The following is a 20,114-nucleotide window of genomic DNA, read 5'->3' as shown; positions in this document are numbered from 1 at the left end:
CTCAGTTGGAACAGACCTACAAAGCTCATCTAGTCCAACTGCCTGACCACTTCAAAGCTGACCAAAAATTAAAGCATATTACTGAAAGCATCATCCAAATGTCTCTTGAACACTGATAGGCATGAGGCTAATAAACTAAAGGAATAGTTAAAAAGTTCAAACTAATTTACCAAAACTGTGATATTTGAAGGATCTGGAAAAGGAAAATAGATGACAATTGAAACAATAAGTATATATAGCAAAATAATGATATCAAACCATAATAAAATTAAACAGTATTTAGTAAGCTTTCTTATTTTCAATATAAATGAAATTAAGAACTGCTGTGGAATTAAGTATTTTTTTTCATCTGCTAAGAGAATATTTTTTTCCTAAATGAAAAATTGAATCAAGGATCTAAACACATAATGGAAAAAATATATAATGTTTAATACTGTATTCAACAGAAGGAAATCTATCAATACGTAAGTGAACAGAACTTTTCATGCAACAGGTGAATTTAATTAATTGCACTTATTCTTATCATCTCTTTATAGAGACATAGTGAGATGCAAACTACCACTGCATTATGAGAAATGGTCAAATAGGGTGTTAATGAACACACTTTTTTTGTTATCTCAGAATGGAAACTTCAGTTTCATTAAAAGAATCATTCTGAAGGGAGCCTACTTATGTATATCTTACAGCATGAAGAAATTCACAAGAATCCTCAGAGAGTAGAAATCCCATGGTCAGTCAAGACTGATGTTGTGACAGAAAGATATCAAGTAATATCGGTATATTATTATGTTCACATACTGGGTAAGATTACATATTGCTGCCAAGAATCAACTTGGCAAATCCTGAAAGAAAAATGAAAGACTATAGGGTCTTTTATTTATTTTTTAAATTAAATAATAATAATAATAATAATAATAATAATAATAATTCTTGCCTGAACCAATCCTCAGGGACTGAAAGTGCAAGAAAACAGCCAAAGCAGAGTCAACCAAGCTCTTCAAGGGAGGACTAAGTAGGGACTACGGCAGAAAAAAATCGACACTGAATTTAATTTTGTCTCCTAATTTCTTCTATTAGGGCTCTTTCCAAGTGACCAGATATTGCCAGTTTTTGAACCTGTTAAATCACAGAGGAAAACCTAAAGAAAAGAGAACTTTTTAGTCTCATTATGTATTTCTCAAATATATCTGATCTTCATTACAGAATCACCATAGAATCCTAGAATTGTTTGTGTTGGAAGAGACCCTTAAAAATCATCTAGTCCAACTCCCCCACAATGAACACGAACATCTGCAGCTAGATTAGGTTGCTCAGAGTCCTGTCCAGCCTGACCTTGAGTATCTCTAAGGAAAGGGCATCCACCACATCTCCGGGCAACCCATTCCAGTGCCTCACTATCCTTATAATAAAAAACATTTTTCTTACATCCAGTCTCAATCTCCATCTCCCCTCATTCTATCACAAAAAACTCTGCTAAAGAGATTCTCCTTTCTTACAATCTTCCTTTAGATACCGAAAGGCCGCTATCAGGTCTGCCCCAAGCCAAATTGAATAGTGGGCTGCAGAGCTGAAGAGGAAATAGTGTACGCATGCTGAGAACATGAAATATGAGAACATGAAAACAATCATATCAGGATTATTATTGTTTTTCTTCCTCCCAAATAACTTCAAAAATTTCTTTTGAAATGTTTATGTAGCATTAGCATATCTATTCAATATCTGTATATAAGTCTTATATCAATGATTTCAAGTTGAAATAATCTTACTCAGCGAAGTTATAAATTAATAATTACTGTGAAAATACTCAGTAACCTTTTTCGTTTTGACCTGGATTATGTGCTAAAATATCCTAGCAGGTAACTGAAGGGGATTTTCAGAGTTAAAAGATAAAAGAATGTTACGTGGTTTTCTCCTTGTCAGTGCCTCCAGGTGAGGTTATAACTTCAGGAAAGACAAGGAGATCACAAATTAACATGAGAGATTAAGAATGAACAGAAAAATATAAAGAAACAGAACAGAAAAGTGAACAGAAGTGAACAGAAAAATATAATATACTCTTAATAACTTCACTTATTTTGAAGTTAGTTTTACAGTAAGATGAATATTTATGCCGAAAATACACATTTACCTTAACATTTCTACTGACTGAATTAAAATACTACATTACCTTGTGGGGGACTGTGGCAGATTTAATTTAAGGAAAGCAGCTTAATCAGAACATAAATACGACAACAGTTTCAAATGATCTTACTAAGCGCATTTAGAATTTAATAGGAAATTTTGTCAACAATGAAAGGGGATGCTATAGGCAACACATTATCCTGCAGTTTATCAGAGCATTTCCATGGAGGATTAGTAAGAAAAGGCATTAAATCTTACACTTACAGTGATTAAATCCATTGCTGATTTTAACCTGAAAAACTCGAAAATTGCTAAAAAGTTCCATAAAAAAGCATGTAACATCTTTTTGTACTTCCCCAAACAAACACATCAGCACCTCTGACAGATGTATTCACAACCTCACAGATCATTCTAGAAAAAGATTTGCTATCCCATTTTGCTTCTAGGGCTCTATTAAAACACACCACAGCTTCTGGAAGTAGAACAAATATTCATGAGACAGATTTCCAGCTATAAACAGGCTAAAGTCAATCACTGTTGCATATCGAGTTGATGCTTATGATGGTTAAAACAGATATATGATCAAGCTAAGAGATTAGGGAGCAAAAGAAGTCCATTTTATCTCTCACAGAATATCAGCAGGTTTATGTAGTACCTCAGTGTTGTAGTTATCAGAGCTTGAAGGACAAAACAACTCTGAAATACTTATCTGATCCAAAAATTAGACTGATTTTCAGAGAGACTAAGCATTTAAATTTGATAACAGAATTTAGTCTACACCACATATTTAATACTTTCTGATTCACAATAGAACTCTAGAAAATTGCAGTACATTGCATACAGTGTATAGGAGTTTTTCACAAAGTGAGGTAAAGGTTTTGTATTAGGAAAGAATAAAATTGATAAACTAAATGAACACTTAATAATCCTAGTGTTAAACATATTCTACTGTAAATTCTTGAAAAAACCAATGCATCTGGAATGTCAAAGTTTTGTTTTCTTGCTCTAATAGAACAGTCATACATTCTACCTGAACTGAGCAGCACTTATACTTGATAAATAGAAAAAAAATATATACACAAAAGCTTGCATGCGTTATCAAGGCAACAGTTTTTGCATGTTATTATTTTGCACACAAAACAAGCAAAATGACCTCAAAGATTCAATGAAAAGTTACAATTTTGTATTGGTTATGTTTGTAGGGGTAATCTGCTTTTTATACTCTCAGACACAGCCTTGCTGTAGAAATGTGAAGCTTAAAAAAATAGTCTAAAAAGACTTAATTTAGTTGATAAATAAAACAAAACAAAACAAAACAAAAAACAAACACCACACACAAACAACTTCTCCTGCATGAGAAGACTTAAATTTATCATTTAAAAGTCAAAACATGATCCAGTGGGAATTGAAGCTGGATAAATTCCAGCTGCAGATAAGCATGAGAGAAAAAAATTAGTAATAGAAGAGGGAATTTTCCATTGCTGTAGATGCTAAACTGAGTACAGATGTCTCTACAGAAAGTGCAATACAGATGCAGAGAAGGAATCTGGTGAGGTCTTAAGCAACAGTTTAGACTGGATATAAAATCTAACTCAACACTCTACTAAAATGCAATCATTTTGTTCTAATAAAACTTCATCATGCAAATCACCTGATAATATACTCAAAGTATTTAAAATATGTATAGATACAAAACTTGATGTCTCAAATATATCAAGAGAAGATGAAGCAACATTTCACTTGTGGTCCATTTTCTTGGTAAAGACCATGTATATAGGAAGTAACTTACACTCTGCTAAACAGGCTGATTAACATCAATACTGATTACCATCCTATCACTGTAACTGTGATGTTTTGCCTATGATGTCTCTTTAGTAGCTGAGCCAGTTATCTGCATTCTTCCTATCTGCTGATAAAAAAATATAATTCTGAATCTTAATGTTTATACAATATTGGGTTTACAGAACAGCAATATAGCAGTTTTAAATAACAAAGATCCTTTTTATCGGATACTACATATCTACTCTGAATGCCAAATACAGAAAAAGGCACTTAATTTTGAACTAGATTCACCAAAAAAATACAAAATAGTGTTTAAAACTGATGAAAAAATATGTTTTGGAGCACAATAACACAAGAAATTAGCACGAAGAGTGTACCTGCTGCTTAAAAAGGAAGAAAGGAACCCTCTCTTGAAAATCAAGAAAGAATATTTTCTTCATGCAGTATTTTTCATTGAATACATAAGATTTCAATTTAGATAACAAATTTCTTACAAATATATAAGTAAGAATGCATTTATGCTAACACTTGATAACAGAATTGTCTCTCTGAAGGACAAAATATGCAGGCTGCTCTGAAAGTAATGCCTCCTATTTATTTCTGTGGAAAATACAACATATACAAAGAGCACAACACTATTTGATAGAGAAGATTCTCAGCAACAAAACACTGTTTTGCAACATTTTTCACCACTATTAGCTATGCTTTTTCATCAACAATGAACAAGAGCCTGAATGCTGCGCTTGTAAAAATCCGCGCCAGCGGAGGTGACACACTGTTGCTGTCACCCACCACCTCACTGTGCTCATGTCCACAGCTTGGTCTCCACAAACGCTCAGGAAGAGTTGATGAATGTCAATGAGTGCAATTTTTCTGCATGGAGGAGTTCAACTTCACATCTTTGCTTCCTATGCACTTCCACTTCAGATGCTATTCTGCTAGACTGTCCTGCTAGCATCAGACATGTCCTACTGCCATCTGTCACATGGCAACAAAATGTAATGGAATATTGATAGGAAGGTCCAGCTTCTACTGTCATACCACCAACATCTGCCTCTGATGTTGTGGGACAACATAACAAAACAGGAGGTAATACTTTCAGAACAACCCTCGTATATTAACACTGAGGACACTGCCCCTTACAGCAACAGTATTACTCTATAGAACAAAGGAATAGCAAGTAGTTAGCTGCAGATTGTCTTGATAGTTCAACATAACTAAACCAATTTTTTTTTTTTTTTTTTGAGTAACATTATTCCAAAATAATGAAAAAATACACCACTTTAAGACAGGTTTGCCTGTTTTCCATCATTCAAAGCAAACTTTTTTTGAACTACTATAAAATTATAGAATTAATTATGCCCTGGATTCAGTTGAGACTTTGGATTCAAAACCAAATGCAAAGGTAAGAATATACTTCTACCGCAAACTGGACTCTTCAAACCTAAATGTCCAACTAAATCTTACTTAATTTAAACTTCTACAGGTCAGTATTCACCAAAAGAGTAGGACTGCACTATAGAGAACACATTTTTTTTTCAGCCTGTCAATTGTCAGGACCACACACATTTTATCTCTAACTTTTAACAGGACTACTGAATAAAATACAATATGAATGGAGTATGAAGAGTTTCATTCCATTCATGGAGAGATAATTAGCAAACATTTTCCAAAAGTAAAAAATATAGTAATTTTAAAACAAATAGAAAACTTCAGTATATGTCTGACATTTAATATAGCTGAATTTATTTGAATATAGATACTCATTTATTTTCATAGTTTCTTTAACGGCTTATCAAATATTAGATACGTTATTAATAAAACAAAAACAAAATGAGGATTTGCTCTGAAATAATTAAATGTCAAACAAATGATTACACATCAAATATTTGATGAATGTTCTCTAAAAATTCATTTCTAATAATTTAAAAACATCTGACTAATTAAGAAGACTAGTAGCACTGCTTTCATATTTTAAAGGCCAGAAAAGCACACAATACTCTTAACTGTTCTATTTTTTCTGCACCTCCTGTAAGTTCAAGTAGCCTTCAATCGCACTTGTTGTATCTCAACTACAAAACATAGGATTTGGCCATTATTCTTGTACATCTTATTGTGCATTTTAGTATGCTTCCTCACTGACTACAGTGATCACTGTACACAGAATACAAAATAAGGATTTTATTACATTATCTAGATTATTCTCTGCCACATACTGCAAAATTTCGTGTCAAACGAAACAGCAAGACTGAATGGCTTTCAGTCTGATAAGTGGGATGCCAGTAAACATCACCTTATACAAGATAGCTCTTATCAGAAAAACATGATATTGTCATCATGAAGCCTAAATTAATCTCTGTATCAGACACCTATGATATAATACATTTAGACTTCTGTCAGAAATTTCATTTATATGGCACGGCACTTTGAATTTAGTACTGTATAAGATGAATGTCATGTACTAAGGAGATTAAAATTAGACAATGATGATCAAACAAATTAATTGCATCTATAAATTTCAATTTGATGAATGCCTAATGATTTTATTCAGAGATCTAATATGACTCATGGGTATTTCATATTTGTATTGGTCATCAAAAGTTTACAATACGATCATGTTGATTAAAGGCACTACTTGGAAATCAGAAGCACTCTGAAGCAATAGTAATTCTTAAAAGGACAGGTGAGTTTCAGAGCTATTTGGTTCACTTACAGTTTGAACTTTTGAGCTTTAAGGTAGCTTGAAACAAAAAAATCTAGGTTATGTTTTGAGAATGGATTTTAAAAAGAACCCTGAAAAGCTCTTACAAGCCATGTATTTATAATTCTAATCCTCAGTTTACTGAATAAAATGGATTTAGCTTATTGTATTATGCATAAGAATAGCTGTGCCAGGTCAGACCAAAAGTCTGCATAGCGCAGTAGTCTCTCCCAGTAGCAGCCAACAGCAAATGTCTAAGGAAGAGCATGCATCAATGGTCTTTCCAGTAAAATCTCCTGGTCACCAGAAATTTGCCATTAAGAGATCTATTGTGTAGCTTGGCCTACTCCTAACAATATTTTGTTACTATTTAATTGAATAAGAACTTTCACAGTGAAAAATCTGAAACCACAATGACAACTAGCATAAGATTCTAGATTTAGAGTAGTAGGTAGATCAATTCAGAAATAAAAGATGACATAAGACCATATGCACATTAGCAATAGTTGCTGCAGCTCAAACACAAAGTTAGGCCTCGCTCAGTTCTGCATGTCACATGATAAACATAGAATCATGGAACTATCTAAGTTGGAAAACATCTTCAAGATCAGCAAATCCAACCAGGAAGCTGAACTATCGAGCCTCGTCACTACACCATGTCCCTTTAGTGCTATATCTACACATTTCTAAAATACCTCCAGGGAGTGGGATTGTACCATTTTCCTGGGCAACGCAGCCCTATGCTTGACCACTGTCCTTAGTGAAGAAATTCTTTCTCATGTTCTCTCTAAATCTCATCTGGTGCAACTTGAGACTATTTCCTCAGGTCATATCACCTGTACTATGATAAACAAAACCAATGCTCTCCTTGCTGCAGCAGCCAAATAGTTGGTCCTCACTGTTTATAAAAACTATGAATCCATAATTTCTGGGTATATTATAGCATGTGAGATGCTATTGCAATCATGCAGAAAGTTGTAAAAAGAATTAAAAGATCTGATGAAATATAAAATACTACATTTGCTTTTAATGATGAAAGCCATTTTGATTTATCCCCCAAATTAGAATGCTTCCATAAATATCTTCTGCAGTAAACTCAGCTTTTCTACAATGTTTTGCACAGATCAACATTTTTAAATACAGTCATTATTAAAGAACTTCAACTCTGATTTAGAACCGATGCTTGGATTCACAACAAAAGCGTGTATAAGTGATTTTGGAATGTAGGAGGACAGAAGACTGACAAATTTACTGTCTTGGTTTACTCAGTTTCCCTTAGATTTCTACGTGATGGATAAATACTCTCAGAAAAAAAGTTATTTCATAAATGCAGCCAACCAGTTTACAAAGTGCTTTTATCTATCAGTCTTAATTTGTACTAAAATGCTACCTTAATTCATTGTCCAAGCATAGGCAGCAAAAATTTGTATTCAAAACAGACTTAGATCTTAACTCTTCTCTGTGATGTTCCTCTGATTTCTAGCAACATAAGAACATGTTTTATAATTGATTTAATGCCAGAATGAAAAGAGTAAGCGAATAAACAGGAGTACTTTTCACTGAAATACACAGTGTGTTGGACAAATATGCCAGCCACTCTGGAAGTAACGGGTCGTATTTATTTCCATGGAAAACGCAACATATACAAAGAGCACAACACTATTTGATAGAGAAGATTCTCAGCAACAAAACACTGTTTTGCAACATTTTTCACCACTATTAGCTATGCTTTTTCATCAACAATGAACAAGAGCCTGAATGCTGCGCTTGTAAAAATCCGTGCCAGTGAAGGTGACACACTGTTGCTGTCACCACTACTGAAATTCAACACCCACCGCCTCACTGCGCTCATATCCACAGCTTGGTCTCCATAAACACTCAGGAAGAGTTGATGAATGTTAATGAGTGCAATTTTTCTGCATGGAGTTCAACTTCACATCTTTACTTCCTGTGCACTTCCACCTCAGATGCTATTCTGTTAGACTGTCCTGCTGCTGCCATCTGTCACATGGCAACAAAATGTAATGGAATATTGGTGGGAAGGTCCAGCCTCTACTGTCATACCACCAACATCTGCCTCTGATGTTGTGGGACAGAATAATAAAACAGGAGGCATTACGTTCAGAGCAGCCCTCGTACTTGATGACAGAAACATCACATAGGATGCACCACTGAAACCAGAGCATCATTTTTTACTAACTTCATGAGTAGTAATTTTGAGTCTCTAAACAAATACCGATATTTTCAATAAAGATTCTAACTCCCCTCCTTCCCATCTATCCAATTCCTAATTCAGAGATGACAGAAGTATTTAAAATTTTATCACCATATTTACCAGTGAGAGAAGGTATCTTATGTATAGATTAAGCTTTATATAATGAAAAGGTATTTCTTTTATGTTTAGTTAATTAGTTGGGACAGAGGAAAAACATTGCCCTTCAGGTAATATTAACAAGACACCAATCATTACCGCAAATAATATATCCCCAAATCCAAAAGTCAGATGAAAAGAAATTGTTGGAAATGAAGTTACTACATTAGGAAAAAATTTGAAAGGTCACATAACACAATTCGTGCAGGGAAAGAACTGTAAAAATGCATAAAAATATACAGTTTCAAATTTCTCATACAGAACCAGATTAAGGGGGATAATCCTTTATATGAGTCAAATGCCTTTCCCACTTTCCACTCTTAGAACAATTACTTTTTGATTGCCCATCACTACATGATGTATGATAAAGTCAGATAGTTTTGGAAAGGTAATAAATTTACTGATGAAGTCAGGTTAATACTTTAGGACAGTTTTCTGTCACAAAGAGTGAAGAGCAGCAAAAGTTTGTGGAAAGAGTGCAAAATTGAAAGTGATGCATACTCTCCCAAGACAGTAAAAATCAGTGGCTTAGGGACTTCCTGGGTTGGAGATTGCATAAAGATTACTGTGATCCATGAGCACCAAAATCATTCTCCCCTAGTTTCCCCAATTCTTTCTGATAAAAAGCCTCCCTCCTCAATGATACAATGGACTTGAGAAATCAAACAATGCCTGTGAAATTACAGCCAACTGTAAGTAACAGTATTGGTTTATCTTCATTCATCTTTGGCATTATTCTTTACTTTCCACATTTATTTAATTCAAAAATTCCACTGCTCCTTCCTGAGCAAAACGTGTTTTATAAGAAGACAAAACACATTCCCATACTGGATGGCACCATAAAAGCAAAATTAGGATTTCAAAAATTACCAACATAAATGATTCACTTACCTGTTTTTCAGCCTGTCTATAATCTGATCCTTGAGGTGACAAGAAGTGACAAATATGACCATTGTTTTTTGCTTTTTCTCGAAGAGCCATGGCAGTTCTGACTGTGGCATTTCTAGCATGAACAAACACCATCACCTTGAGACAGAAAGAAATAGAGCTGATGAGAAATGACTGAAGTCTGAAATAATGAAAAGACCTTAATAATAAAATATTCTCTACTGTAAGAACAAATTAAATGGGAAAACGCATGGCATAATGATGAAAAATAATGTAGCTTTAGAGAAATTAAAGGATGATCATATCTATATTATATATAATGTTTTTCAAGAGCTTCTGAAAAGGTTCTTATTTCTAATTCTTTAGTCTTTAAAAGATAGGTAACAATCACTGGAAATAGTTCTTTTTCAAATAGTGAAGAGAGAGCCATTGAGGAAAAATAAAAGCACTATTTGACACATTCTAAATGATCTGGAAAGCAAATACAGAAGTGATAAATTATTTAATGGTATGATTTGACTATGCAAGACAGTTGAAACAAAAATCGACTATAAAGAGTCTTTGGAGGATATTATAGTCCCAAAACACTTGACGATCAGAGAAGATAAAGTAAGAACAAATGCAAAACATGCATGCAGATACACACTTGACATTTGTTGGGTGTGAACCCCATACTATCACTCATAAAGATAACTTAAAGACACTGGATGTTTCTCTGAAAATATCAACTAAGGATTCAGCAAAAAGATAATAAAATGGTAAAAATTATCAATAAAATAGAAAGCATCTTTGAATTGATTTGAACTCCTGTGTACAGTAGATTTTGAAAATACATTAATGCATCATTCACACAACCTCGTAGTCACTTATTATTTTTACCACCATATATGGTGGTTACAATGAAATGTTAATAACTATCTCTTTAGAAATTTATCCGAACCAGTTTAAACTGCTATAAATTAAGATCCACTGCAAGACATATTTAAGATGATCAATGGTTCTAATGGGAAGAAAGATTTTCTCTACAGGAAACCAGGGATCATTCATTCAGTCAAGCACAGACAAGATATGATTCAACAAACTGTTGTTTATACATACAATGGAATTAATGCTTATTTAATTAATAGGAATGGACAGAAAATTCATTAAGCATGGACAGGATCCACTAAGGTAAGACAATACGGAATAAACCGTAGGAAGATGGAGTGAGTTATTTCAAACCCACTAGAAGACTTCAAAAGGAAAATTGGCTGTAAGACCAACGTGTACTTTCCTATAAGTATGTGTGTCTGCATAATGCCTGAATTCCTGCCAGCTACCATGAGGAATCAACAAAAAGATATGAGTGACTGGTTTAACCAAAGTAAATGAAGACTGCTTCTTCTTCTACTTGTTCAATTATGCCGTATTGGAATGTAATTATTTTGTGCTAGTCAATGATGGAGAATATCTATCACTAGTGATTAAATGTCAGTTAATTACAGTGCAAATAACAGCTTGGAATGTCTGATAGCCAGACACTGCTGGGAAAGGTAAGCTATAGAAAACACTCAGTATTTTCCCCCTGAGAATTCTGTGTTTGCATAAATTTACAACACATACTTGGTCAGATAGCTCTTTGGTTTGATCTCATATGACAATTTTTGTGTTCTTAAAACTCCCACTTGGAAAAATTTGAATGACTGGCTAATAAGTAAGCTGAATCAATGTAAGCATATAACCACAGATCTATTTTAAGTCAGTTTCAGTTGCATTTTATGACAGGTATGTCAAATTCCAGACAACCCTGTGCTTTTAATTTGGTTCTTTTGGCAGCAACATCCTTGCATCAACCTGTGACATGTTACTGAAATATTTTTAAATAAAACATTATTAACGAATGAGTTAGCTATATTTAAGGGCATAATTAAACAAGTTATTACTTCTGTTCTGAATTTAGACATTTATAATTTAATTAGAAACATAGAATTTGTGTATTTTTATATCAAAGTGTACAAAGTAGCTGTAAATTTATATAAACTATAAATTAATCATTAAAAATAATCAAAATGAAAACAGGTGACAACATAAGGAAGAGATAAAAAGAGAAAAAATGTTGTATGTCTATCTGACATCTGGAAGAATTACATGTGACTTGCTTTAGCTTATTTGATATATCTTTTCATGATCATTTCAGTAATGCTGTGATTTCTATAATTATTAGCTTTCATCTGAGTAAAAATAATCTCAGATACATGTCATGGTAAGCATAATCATTTTGTTTAAATTAAAATACTTATTAGCAAAATCTTTTTAAAATTTCTTCAAAAAGAGGCTACAGCATAACAGAGCATATGCACATCTTCATGTCTTCATCAATTATTTAAATGCCTATTTATCCTTTTGAAATTTTTTTTATAGAAAGCCTAAAAAATAAGAGTAAATTCCTTTCATTACGAGGTCCATCAAGTCATCTTCACTGAATTCTCACTTCATAACTTTTAATTTTAAATCCAATTGATTTTATACTTTACTAACTTGTTTCCTTTAAATATGAAGTCATACCAACATTTGATTCTTTGTTTAAGTGATTAAAAATTCATCTTCAGAAAACAGGTAATTTCTGAAAGTAAAGAAAATGAGTAAATACAGTATTAGGTATTAAATAGGAATGGCCTTTTTATCCAGGCTTGTGAATTAGGAGGTATAGCAATATTTAACACACTGACTTTTTAAAAACAAAACAAAAAACCCCAAACAATCAATAACAGATATATGCAATAAGGAGTTCTAAGATTCAACCACAAAATAGGTTTGTCAATTGGTTTTACAGTGTATTTTAAAATTTTAGATTCTATTTTATTTCAGTCCTGCATTAATTTTGAATAATTAAATATAAAATGTAGAATTGGAGAATGATGTTTATTTAACATTAATATTGATAAACATCTTATTTGTCCTCCAGACCTTTCTAGAATCCGTAAGTGTGGTGTGACTGAATTTTTGAAGCTTACGGGTCTTCTGTTCCTAGAAGAACAAGGCTCAAAGAAAAGCTGCAAAGAGTAGCTTTTAAAGTTGGAAAGGAACTAATAAAGCCAATCAAAAATAACAAGCAGATCTGCACACAAGAGTGTACTTATATCCAACAAACTTCTTAATTAACTAGGCTACAATTTTTTAGGAATTGTTTGAACTAGACACAGAGAAATACTGGGACATTCAAACTAGACAAACTACAGTATAGAAAGCATTGTAGGTGTAACACTTCAGTTGCTAGAACTATTTTTAGAAAGGACTGAAAAGGCAGCACTGGGAAATGAGACGTGGTAAAACTAAGTCACCACAGTAACACAAAGTAGAGAACAGAATGCTAGCCCCAGAAAAGATGAGAGCAGAAAATAGGTCTGTCACTGAAGAATTTTTGCAATTATGTAAATAAGCAGTAACTGCAATACTTGAATAAAGCCCATTCTTGGAATTCTAAAAGCAAAGAAAATTTCTCTTAGTTCTAATCATAATCAGGCAGAACCTTTATTAACTGTCACTATCATGTGGTCCTGCTTAGAGCATAACAAACAGCAGCAAAAAGATAAGGAATTACTATTCCAAAGGCTTAGAATTTTTACTTCTATTTTTATTTTACTTTTCAGGCTTCTTCCCTGCTCTTAACTCTTTCTCACCTTCATATCAGATATAAAACAGCTCTTTTCTCAGAATGAAAACGTGCTAACAGTACACTTGGTGGATGATGCAGTAACATTCATGTCTAATTTTAACAGAAAAAATAAGAAAGTAGAGTTAATCTAAATTTCTGTATGAAAGTAAAATTTAATAGGTGACACTTTGCTATATAGTATTATGCAAACTGATAAATCTAAATCCGTTTGTGTATTTAGATCTTGGCCACTGAACATTTCTAAAATTATTGCATAGCACTACTCCAGCAAGACCTTTTAGTTAACACACTTCACAGTTTATCATTCAAATAATAATCAGTTTGTCCCAAAAGAATCTGAATAATTTTTCAGTGTTTGGTGCCTTGATTTTCTTTGAGATGTTAGAAGATTAATTTAAAAAGAACAACATAAAGTATTGCTGTGAAAGATACATCAATATAGAATTTATACAGTATTTGGTGAGTGTAGTTTTAGTTGTAGCTTCTGCCTACATGAATCTGAAATTAAACGGGACTTTCCCTCCAAGAGCTATTCCATGCTGTGATTTCCACAATAACTGGAAAACAAGCTGCTTGTTTCTCTAATAGAGGACCGGAAGATGTTTCAAGTGCATAAATAGGAATAATAATAGGCAAAAGTAACCCAGGAAAATAACCCTGCAATTGTTAACCTTGACCTGAATGAATTGGCAGCGCTACAATTCAGGCTCTACATTGCACCTATACTGTAGAAAAAAAAAATACATACACAGTAGGATAGTGCTAAGTTGGGAAGCCAGACTTAAATCAATACAACATGCAGTTAACATCCCTTATGTTTAAGCATTATCTGGCACATTCTGCATGTGAAGCAGATAATGCTCAATTCATCTTGTATTCACCTTGTGCTATTAAGCTCATTGATCAAAACCCCATCCCAAAGACAAAATTAACAATTCCATAACAGCATTTGCTGTAAGACTAATCATTACAAGAAAACAGGATTATGGAAATCAAGAAAAATGCAGATGGCATTGTTTCCTCATATGCACATTTTGCAAGTGAAACTACGGTTAATTGCATTCCCTGACTGATGTTGATACTGAAGATGCGAGATCATACAGCTTACTGTATACGACTTGATAAACTCAAAGCAGAAAACTAAGAGCAATATCATCAGACCAATGATTCCTATGTTCTAGTTCTCAAAATTTGGAAGCCCTGATAATATGTGTTTCTGAAGACATTTATTTCAGAAACTTCTGCTTGTGTAACACCACATATACTAAGGCAGAGAGAATCTAAATTTTCGTTGTCCTACATAACAGACCATCTCTTTTTTTATATATATTATTTTTATAGTATCCATTACACTATTTTGATCTTCCGTAGTGAAGATGTCATCATACATAACTATTTCCTTAGCTTGCTAAATATCTTGCACTGCATGAGGAAGTACAAGAAACCTCATGCATAAAAGCCTTCAGAATATTCAATAGCCACAGAGCACATTTGATATTCCATCTTCTACATGGCTTTTCACAGAATCATTGTGTGACAACATCTGACATGACAGCAATCATTCACTCAAGGAACACATAAGAACTTGTCATGCATCAAGCAATAACTACAAAACAAATGCTGATATAACTGTTCTGTACTCAGAGACTTTCTGCAGTTCTTACAGAAGGGTATCTAATTCTCAGATGTATAGTATATGCTTTCTTTTTTTAAAAAAAAAAGGGAAGGTGAATTTCATAAACTAACAACGTGCAGTGGAATTAACTGACTTTTATACATGTTACAATCACATATCAACACCTGACAAAATTTTTAATTTAATATTATTGCACAACTTGCCAAAATAAAAACTAATTATCAATGAGAGATGGACAGCCAGTCTGATTAGAAGGACTGCTTTATTAGCTGACTAGAGATGCACAATCTTATGGATAATGTTTACTTATAATATCAGTAACATCACCAAATTTTTACAAAGAACAAGCCTTAGCTACATATGAGACCTTCCTGCATGTTCTTAAAAAAAGAAGAAAAAAAGCATAAGAAAAATTGTTGTGAAACAGCAACATAAGACTTTAAGAGGTTAATTTAGCCTGTCCTAAGTGTGTCAGAGAATATTCTATTTCCATGGAAAATCTCTGTGCATTAAATTATGCAAATAAGTTAGGAAAAGTAATTTAGAATAGAGAGAAGCAGTTCCACAGCTACAAGCTGTGTAATTAGATCTGTACTTTGCAGTTCAAAGCTAGCTCTGGTGTGTACAGCTCTAGTGCTAAAAGCATTTGCTGCTGCTCTCTGAAAACCAAAGCTTTTAAATGACAAAAATATAAAAGAAAGGAAAAGACAAATGTCTCCAGCCAGGTTATCTCCGCAGAATTCTCTTCAAGCATTAAACAAATCAACCATTCTCGCCAAAGACTTCATTTAATATTCATAGTAAGCACTTGCAGTCCCCCAGTGCTGCATGTTCCAAGCTGTAATTCCCCTGAAACTCGTTTGTGAGTTACTATAGCACTGAAAAGTATGTTAGTCGGAATACCCATGAGACTAATACTTCTGTGTTATCAGGAACACAGAACTAGACACTACCAGAACTTGCCATATATTCTCTTAAATGAGAAAGAAAAAACACACTACGTGTATGCATAACAAAAGTGTCTAAAATCAATTAAGAAATTTATAATCAGATACCTGAAATTCAGAAACCCTTTCTTCTGCCTTGGACAGTAACAATAACTTTTCCTACAGGGAAATGTCACTTTCATAATAGCATTCTCCATAGCAGCTCCTAAATGGTGCATTCATATTTCAGGAGAAGCACACTGACTCTTTGAGGCACTTTACTGCCTTGCCATTAGAGCGCTGGTCACACTAATGCAAGTATAGGAATATACACTTTATTTTAGCTTCAAGACATTTTTGTTTTACCCAGCTATGTCCTTAAAAAACATTCTTTTATCAGTATCCAATTCTTGACTACTACTTCTACGGAAAATGAACACCTAGGGACACTGATCGACAGATCAATTTATCCATCCATTTTTTTCCCTGAAGAACAGAATGAAATCTCCCCCAAGCCTCTGCAAAACTTAATTCCTAATGAAGTTTCTTCACTTCTCCCCAAGGAGTGCTGACTACCTCTATCTAGGTTAAAATGACATCTTAGCACTTCACTAAATAGAACCGTCACCTGGAAAACTAAATATAATTCACTAATGCTGAGCCTAATTCTAAGAAATAACAAAATTGTTTACCACTTGTGTTGCGACTTCCCCTCAACTGCCAAGATACAGTTCAAAATTTTAGTGCTTAACAGCTACAGAATGAAAAGTACACTTTAAGCAAAATATTAATGAGAACAACACACATGTTTTACTAGTAGTTCTTGATCAAAAGCATTCACCACAAAACCAGAATAGCTTGATTACCCATTCTACATGAAAGCACAGCTGTTTATATTTATTATTTTGCTTTCCCCTTGAAGACACAACAATAGTTCATGAGGATCACTATTCAGAATTAGTAACTTAATGGAGTAAAGTATATGAAATAAAAATTTTTTATAAGGTAATCCATACTGAAGTTTAAAAAGTTTAATGTACAAATCTTGTATTTTAGCAGATTTTTATATATATTATATATTTATATTATATTTATATAAGTTTTTTCAAATATTGAAAAACAACAAAGAAAAGCTGAACAAGCTATGTCACTTACCAAGGCAACAGAAACTGATTTAGTTCGTTTTATTACATCTTGGATTTAAGAGAAATACTGATTTAACCTTTATGAGAATTAAGATCTTTTACAATATAGAAAATGGAAGGGCTACTAAACTGCTTAAAAACTGGCTGTAAATGAGACATTCTGTATACTATTCCTTTCATATAGAAAAAGAATTCTTGACAAGTTGAAAGCAGACTGCATTTACTCATCGCGGCAAAGTAAATCATACACATCGGAATTTCATTCCCACTCTAGGCTTCAGAAACACTCAAAAAGTTCAGCAGGAGCAACCACTAAAATACCCCCTGTACATTCAAAAATAAGTCAGCAAATTCTGTTAAAGAACAAAAACACAACATAATGTACAATAACGGAAAAGAATAATTCACAATAATAAATCAAATGTCTCATCAACTAATCAATACGTGTTGCTATATAATCTACTTTGAACTCTTGATAGATTACCAGTAATTGCTGCCTCTGTTAAGTTTTAATTGTCCACTCAAACTACTTCTGATCAGCTCTGCTTAAAACAACAACAATTAGGACTTCTGACATAATCTCAATGGAACCTAATAAGAATAATATAATTAGATAAGTAGCAATGTTAAGTATTTAGATATATTGGCATTTAAGACTATTAAAACCTACTTAGTTTACAGAGATTTTTTACTATCATAATACGAAACTGCTAATCTTTCTAATGATAACAATTCTACATTCTTAATTCCCTGCAAGAAAGACATCTGCCTATTATTATTTGCTATATTTGTTTTAATGTTTCTCATTTAAGACATACCTACCCCAATGAATACTAGATTGTACAGTTCAAATCTCCTTTTTGTTACTGCTCATGGAATTCTATGTTAAAAGCTAAGATATGGACATTACATTGGAACAACTCTCTTCATTTTCTTCCTCTTTCCCCTTCTTTCGTGTAGTCTCCTACACTTTAAATCTACTCATATAAAAAGATTCTACTATCATACACATTCTGAAATGCTTTAACATCTTTCATGTTAAATTTCACTTCTGTTATATTTTCCTTACATAAAGCCATTATTCCTTCCCACCTGTTTGTTCCCCCCATGTTTGGAAGTGTTTTCCAGAATTATTTTCACCATCACTTTTCCAGGTATTCCAGAGACTAACCCGTAGCTACTCTGATCTTTCTTTTTGTCCTTTTTGAAGATAGGCATGATATTTCATAGAATCAGAAAGATTGGAAAGATCAGTAAGATCATTCAGTCCAACAGTCAACTCACCACTATCATACCACTAAACCATGCCACTCAATGCAACATCTATCCTTTTCTTGAAAACCTCCAAGGATAGTGACTCCACCACGTCTATGGGCAGCCTGATCCTGGCCTGACCTTGTTAAAGAGCCTGCTCCCAGCTATTGCAGCTTTATTTGTGTGAGCTCTGTGATTTCAATGAGACCTCAGCTTCTGGATGCAGATGCCTAATTTCTCCTTTTTGTTCAACACACAGAAGTGTACAGGCAATTCAGAGAGGCACCAGCTGTGGTGATGCAAAACATGATGTAGTATTTTCTGCCACAATATGGAAATGAAAGGATTAGGGGCATGATGTCACTACCATTCAAAGCTATGGTTAAAAGAGTTTTGGACCCAAAAAGTTCTACAGTAAGCCTCAAGCATTAAGCACAATAACACAAAACCCTTAAATTGAAAAAGCAGACTGTGTATGCAACATCAATAAAGAAAGGATGCTTCTTGATAAAAAGTATTTAACCATATGAAACATAATGATTCCGTCTTGAAAGATAAAGAACAGCAACATTTTTTGTATATGTGTGTTGATTGGTTTTTGGTTGATTTGGAATTTTAAAATTACTGTTAAAATGAATTACTTTAAAATTTCCAAACACTTGTATTTATGATCTAGCTTTATACTTTGATTTACACTGGATGCTCAGTTATGGAATCAGTGGTAAACTACAAATTTCTTGATACTAATAGAAATCCTTTCAGAACAATGTAACACGATCTATGCTATCTTCGATTTGTAGCCTTAGTCAAATATATTTAAATTGTAGGAAGTTAATACTTAGTTCAAATTAATTTTATTTCCATGCATTTCAGGGTAATTTATTTTAAATTTCTTAGATTTATATGGTAATTGATTACTCCCCGTACCAAAAGCACAAACAAAAACACTCTGAGTCAAAGGGAGAAGAAGGTGAAAGATGAAATCTTTCGTTATCTTAATGCACTAAGCCTAGAAATGCCTAACACAGAAAAAGAATGTTCCAAAACATGGTATTTCTGCAAAACAATATGAAGAGTTAACTTTACAGAATGCAGATTAAAAATGTACATAATGAAAATTGAAATAGAATATAAATTATTCACTAAGACAAACAAACAATCTTTTACTGACTCCTACAGGTAGTAGAAATTATTTTGGATTTTAATTGACAGGATAGAAATAGAAATAGCAAGATCTATTCTTGCATAGAAAATTAAGCAAGAACAGCTAGTCCATTACCATGCAAATATATGTCATTAGGCAGCTAACAATTGCATTTTTACAGATGGCAATGGACTTGAATGACAATTGTTATTCAAAATTGTGCACAGCTTTTCACTGCATCTTTTTTTAGCAAAACAAGATCATGCAAGAATTTCTTTCAAGCATTTCCTTTTGTCCTGGCCTGACATCAGCTGTTCTAACTTCACAAAATACATACGTTTCTATGTTTCTTCCTTACATTAAATTCTATTTTTGTCAACTATCACATTAGAACAAGAGTTGTAAAGCCTATCCTTTCATGTTTCCAAAACTAAACTTAAGTATACACTCTCTATAATATGTAAGAATAACCCAGAAGCTAGTAGTAGTAT

At 33.2% G+C, this 20,114-nt stretch overlaps 1 protein-coding gene across 1 annotated transcript in view; it reads right to left on the bottom strand.

The window, feature by feature from the left end:
• Window positions 1-20,114, bottom strand: part of ASCC3 (activating signal cointegrator 1 complex subunit 3) — a 254,014-nt gene that overhangs the window by 115,127 nt on the left and 118,773 nt on the right. The window contains exon 14 of the mRNA XM_085217585.1: window positions 9,867-10,001. Within this exon, the coding sequence (XP_085073711.1) occupies window positions 9,867-10,001 (135 nt within the window). The remainder of the gene's footprint in view (window positions 1-9,866; window positions 10,002-20,114) is intronic.

The sequence above is a fragment of the Meleagris gallopavo genome, chromosome 2 (genome assembly GCF_905368555.1).
Source record: "Meleagris gallopavo chromosome 2, MGAL_WU_HG_1.1, whole genome shotgun sequence".
NCBI classification, from domain to species: domain Eukaryota; kingdom Metazoa; phylum Chordata; class Aves; order Galliformes; family Phasianidae; genus Meleagris; species Meleagris gallopavo.
The sequence above is the reverse complement of the archived record's forward strand: the minus strand, read 5'-3'. Positions and strand labels throughout refer to the sequence as shown.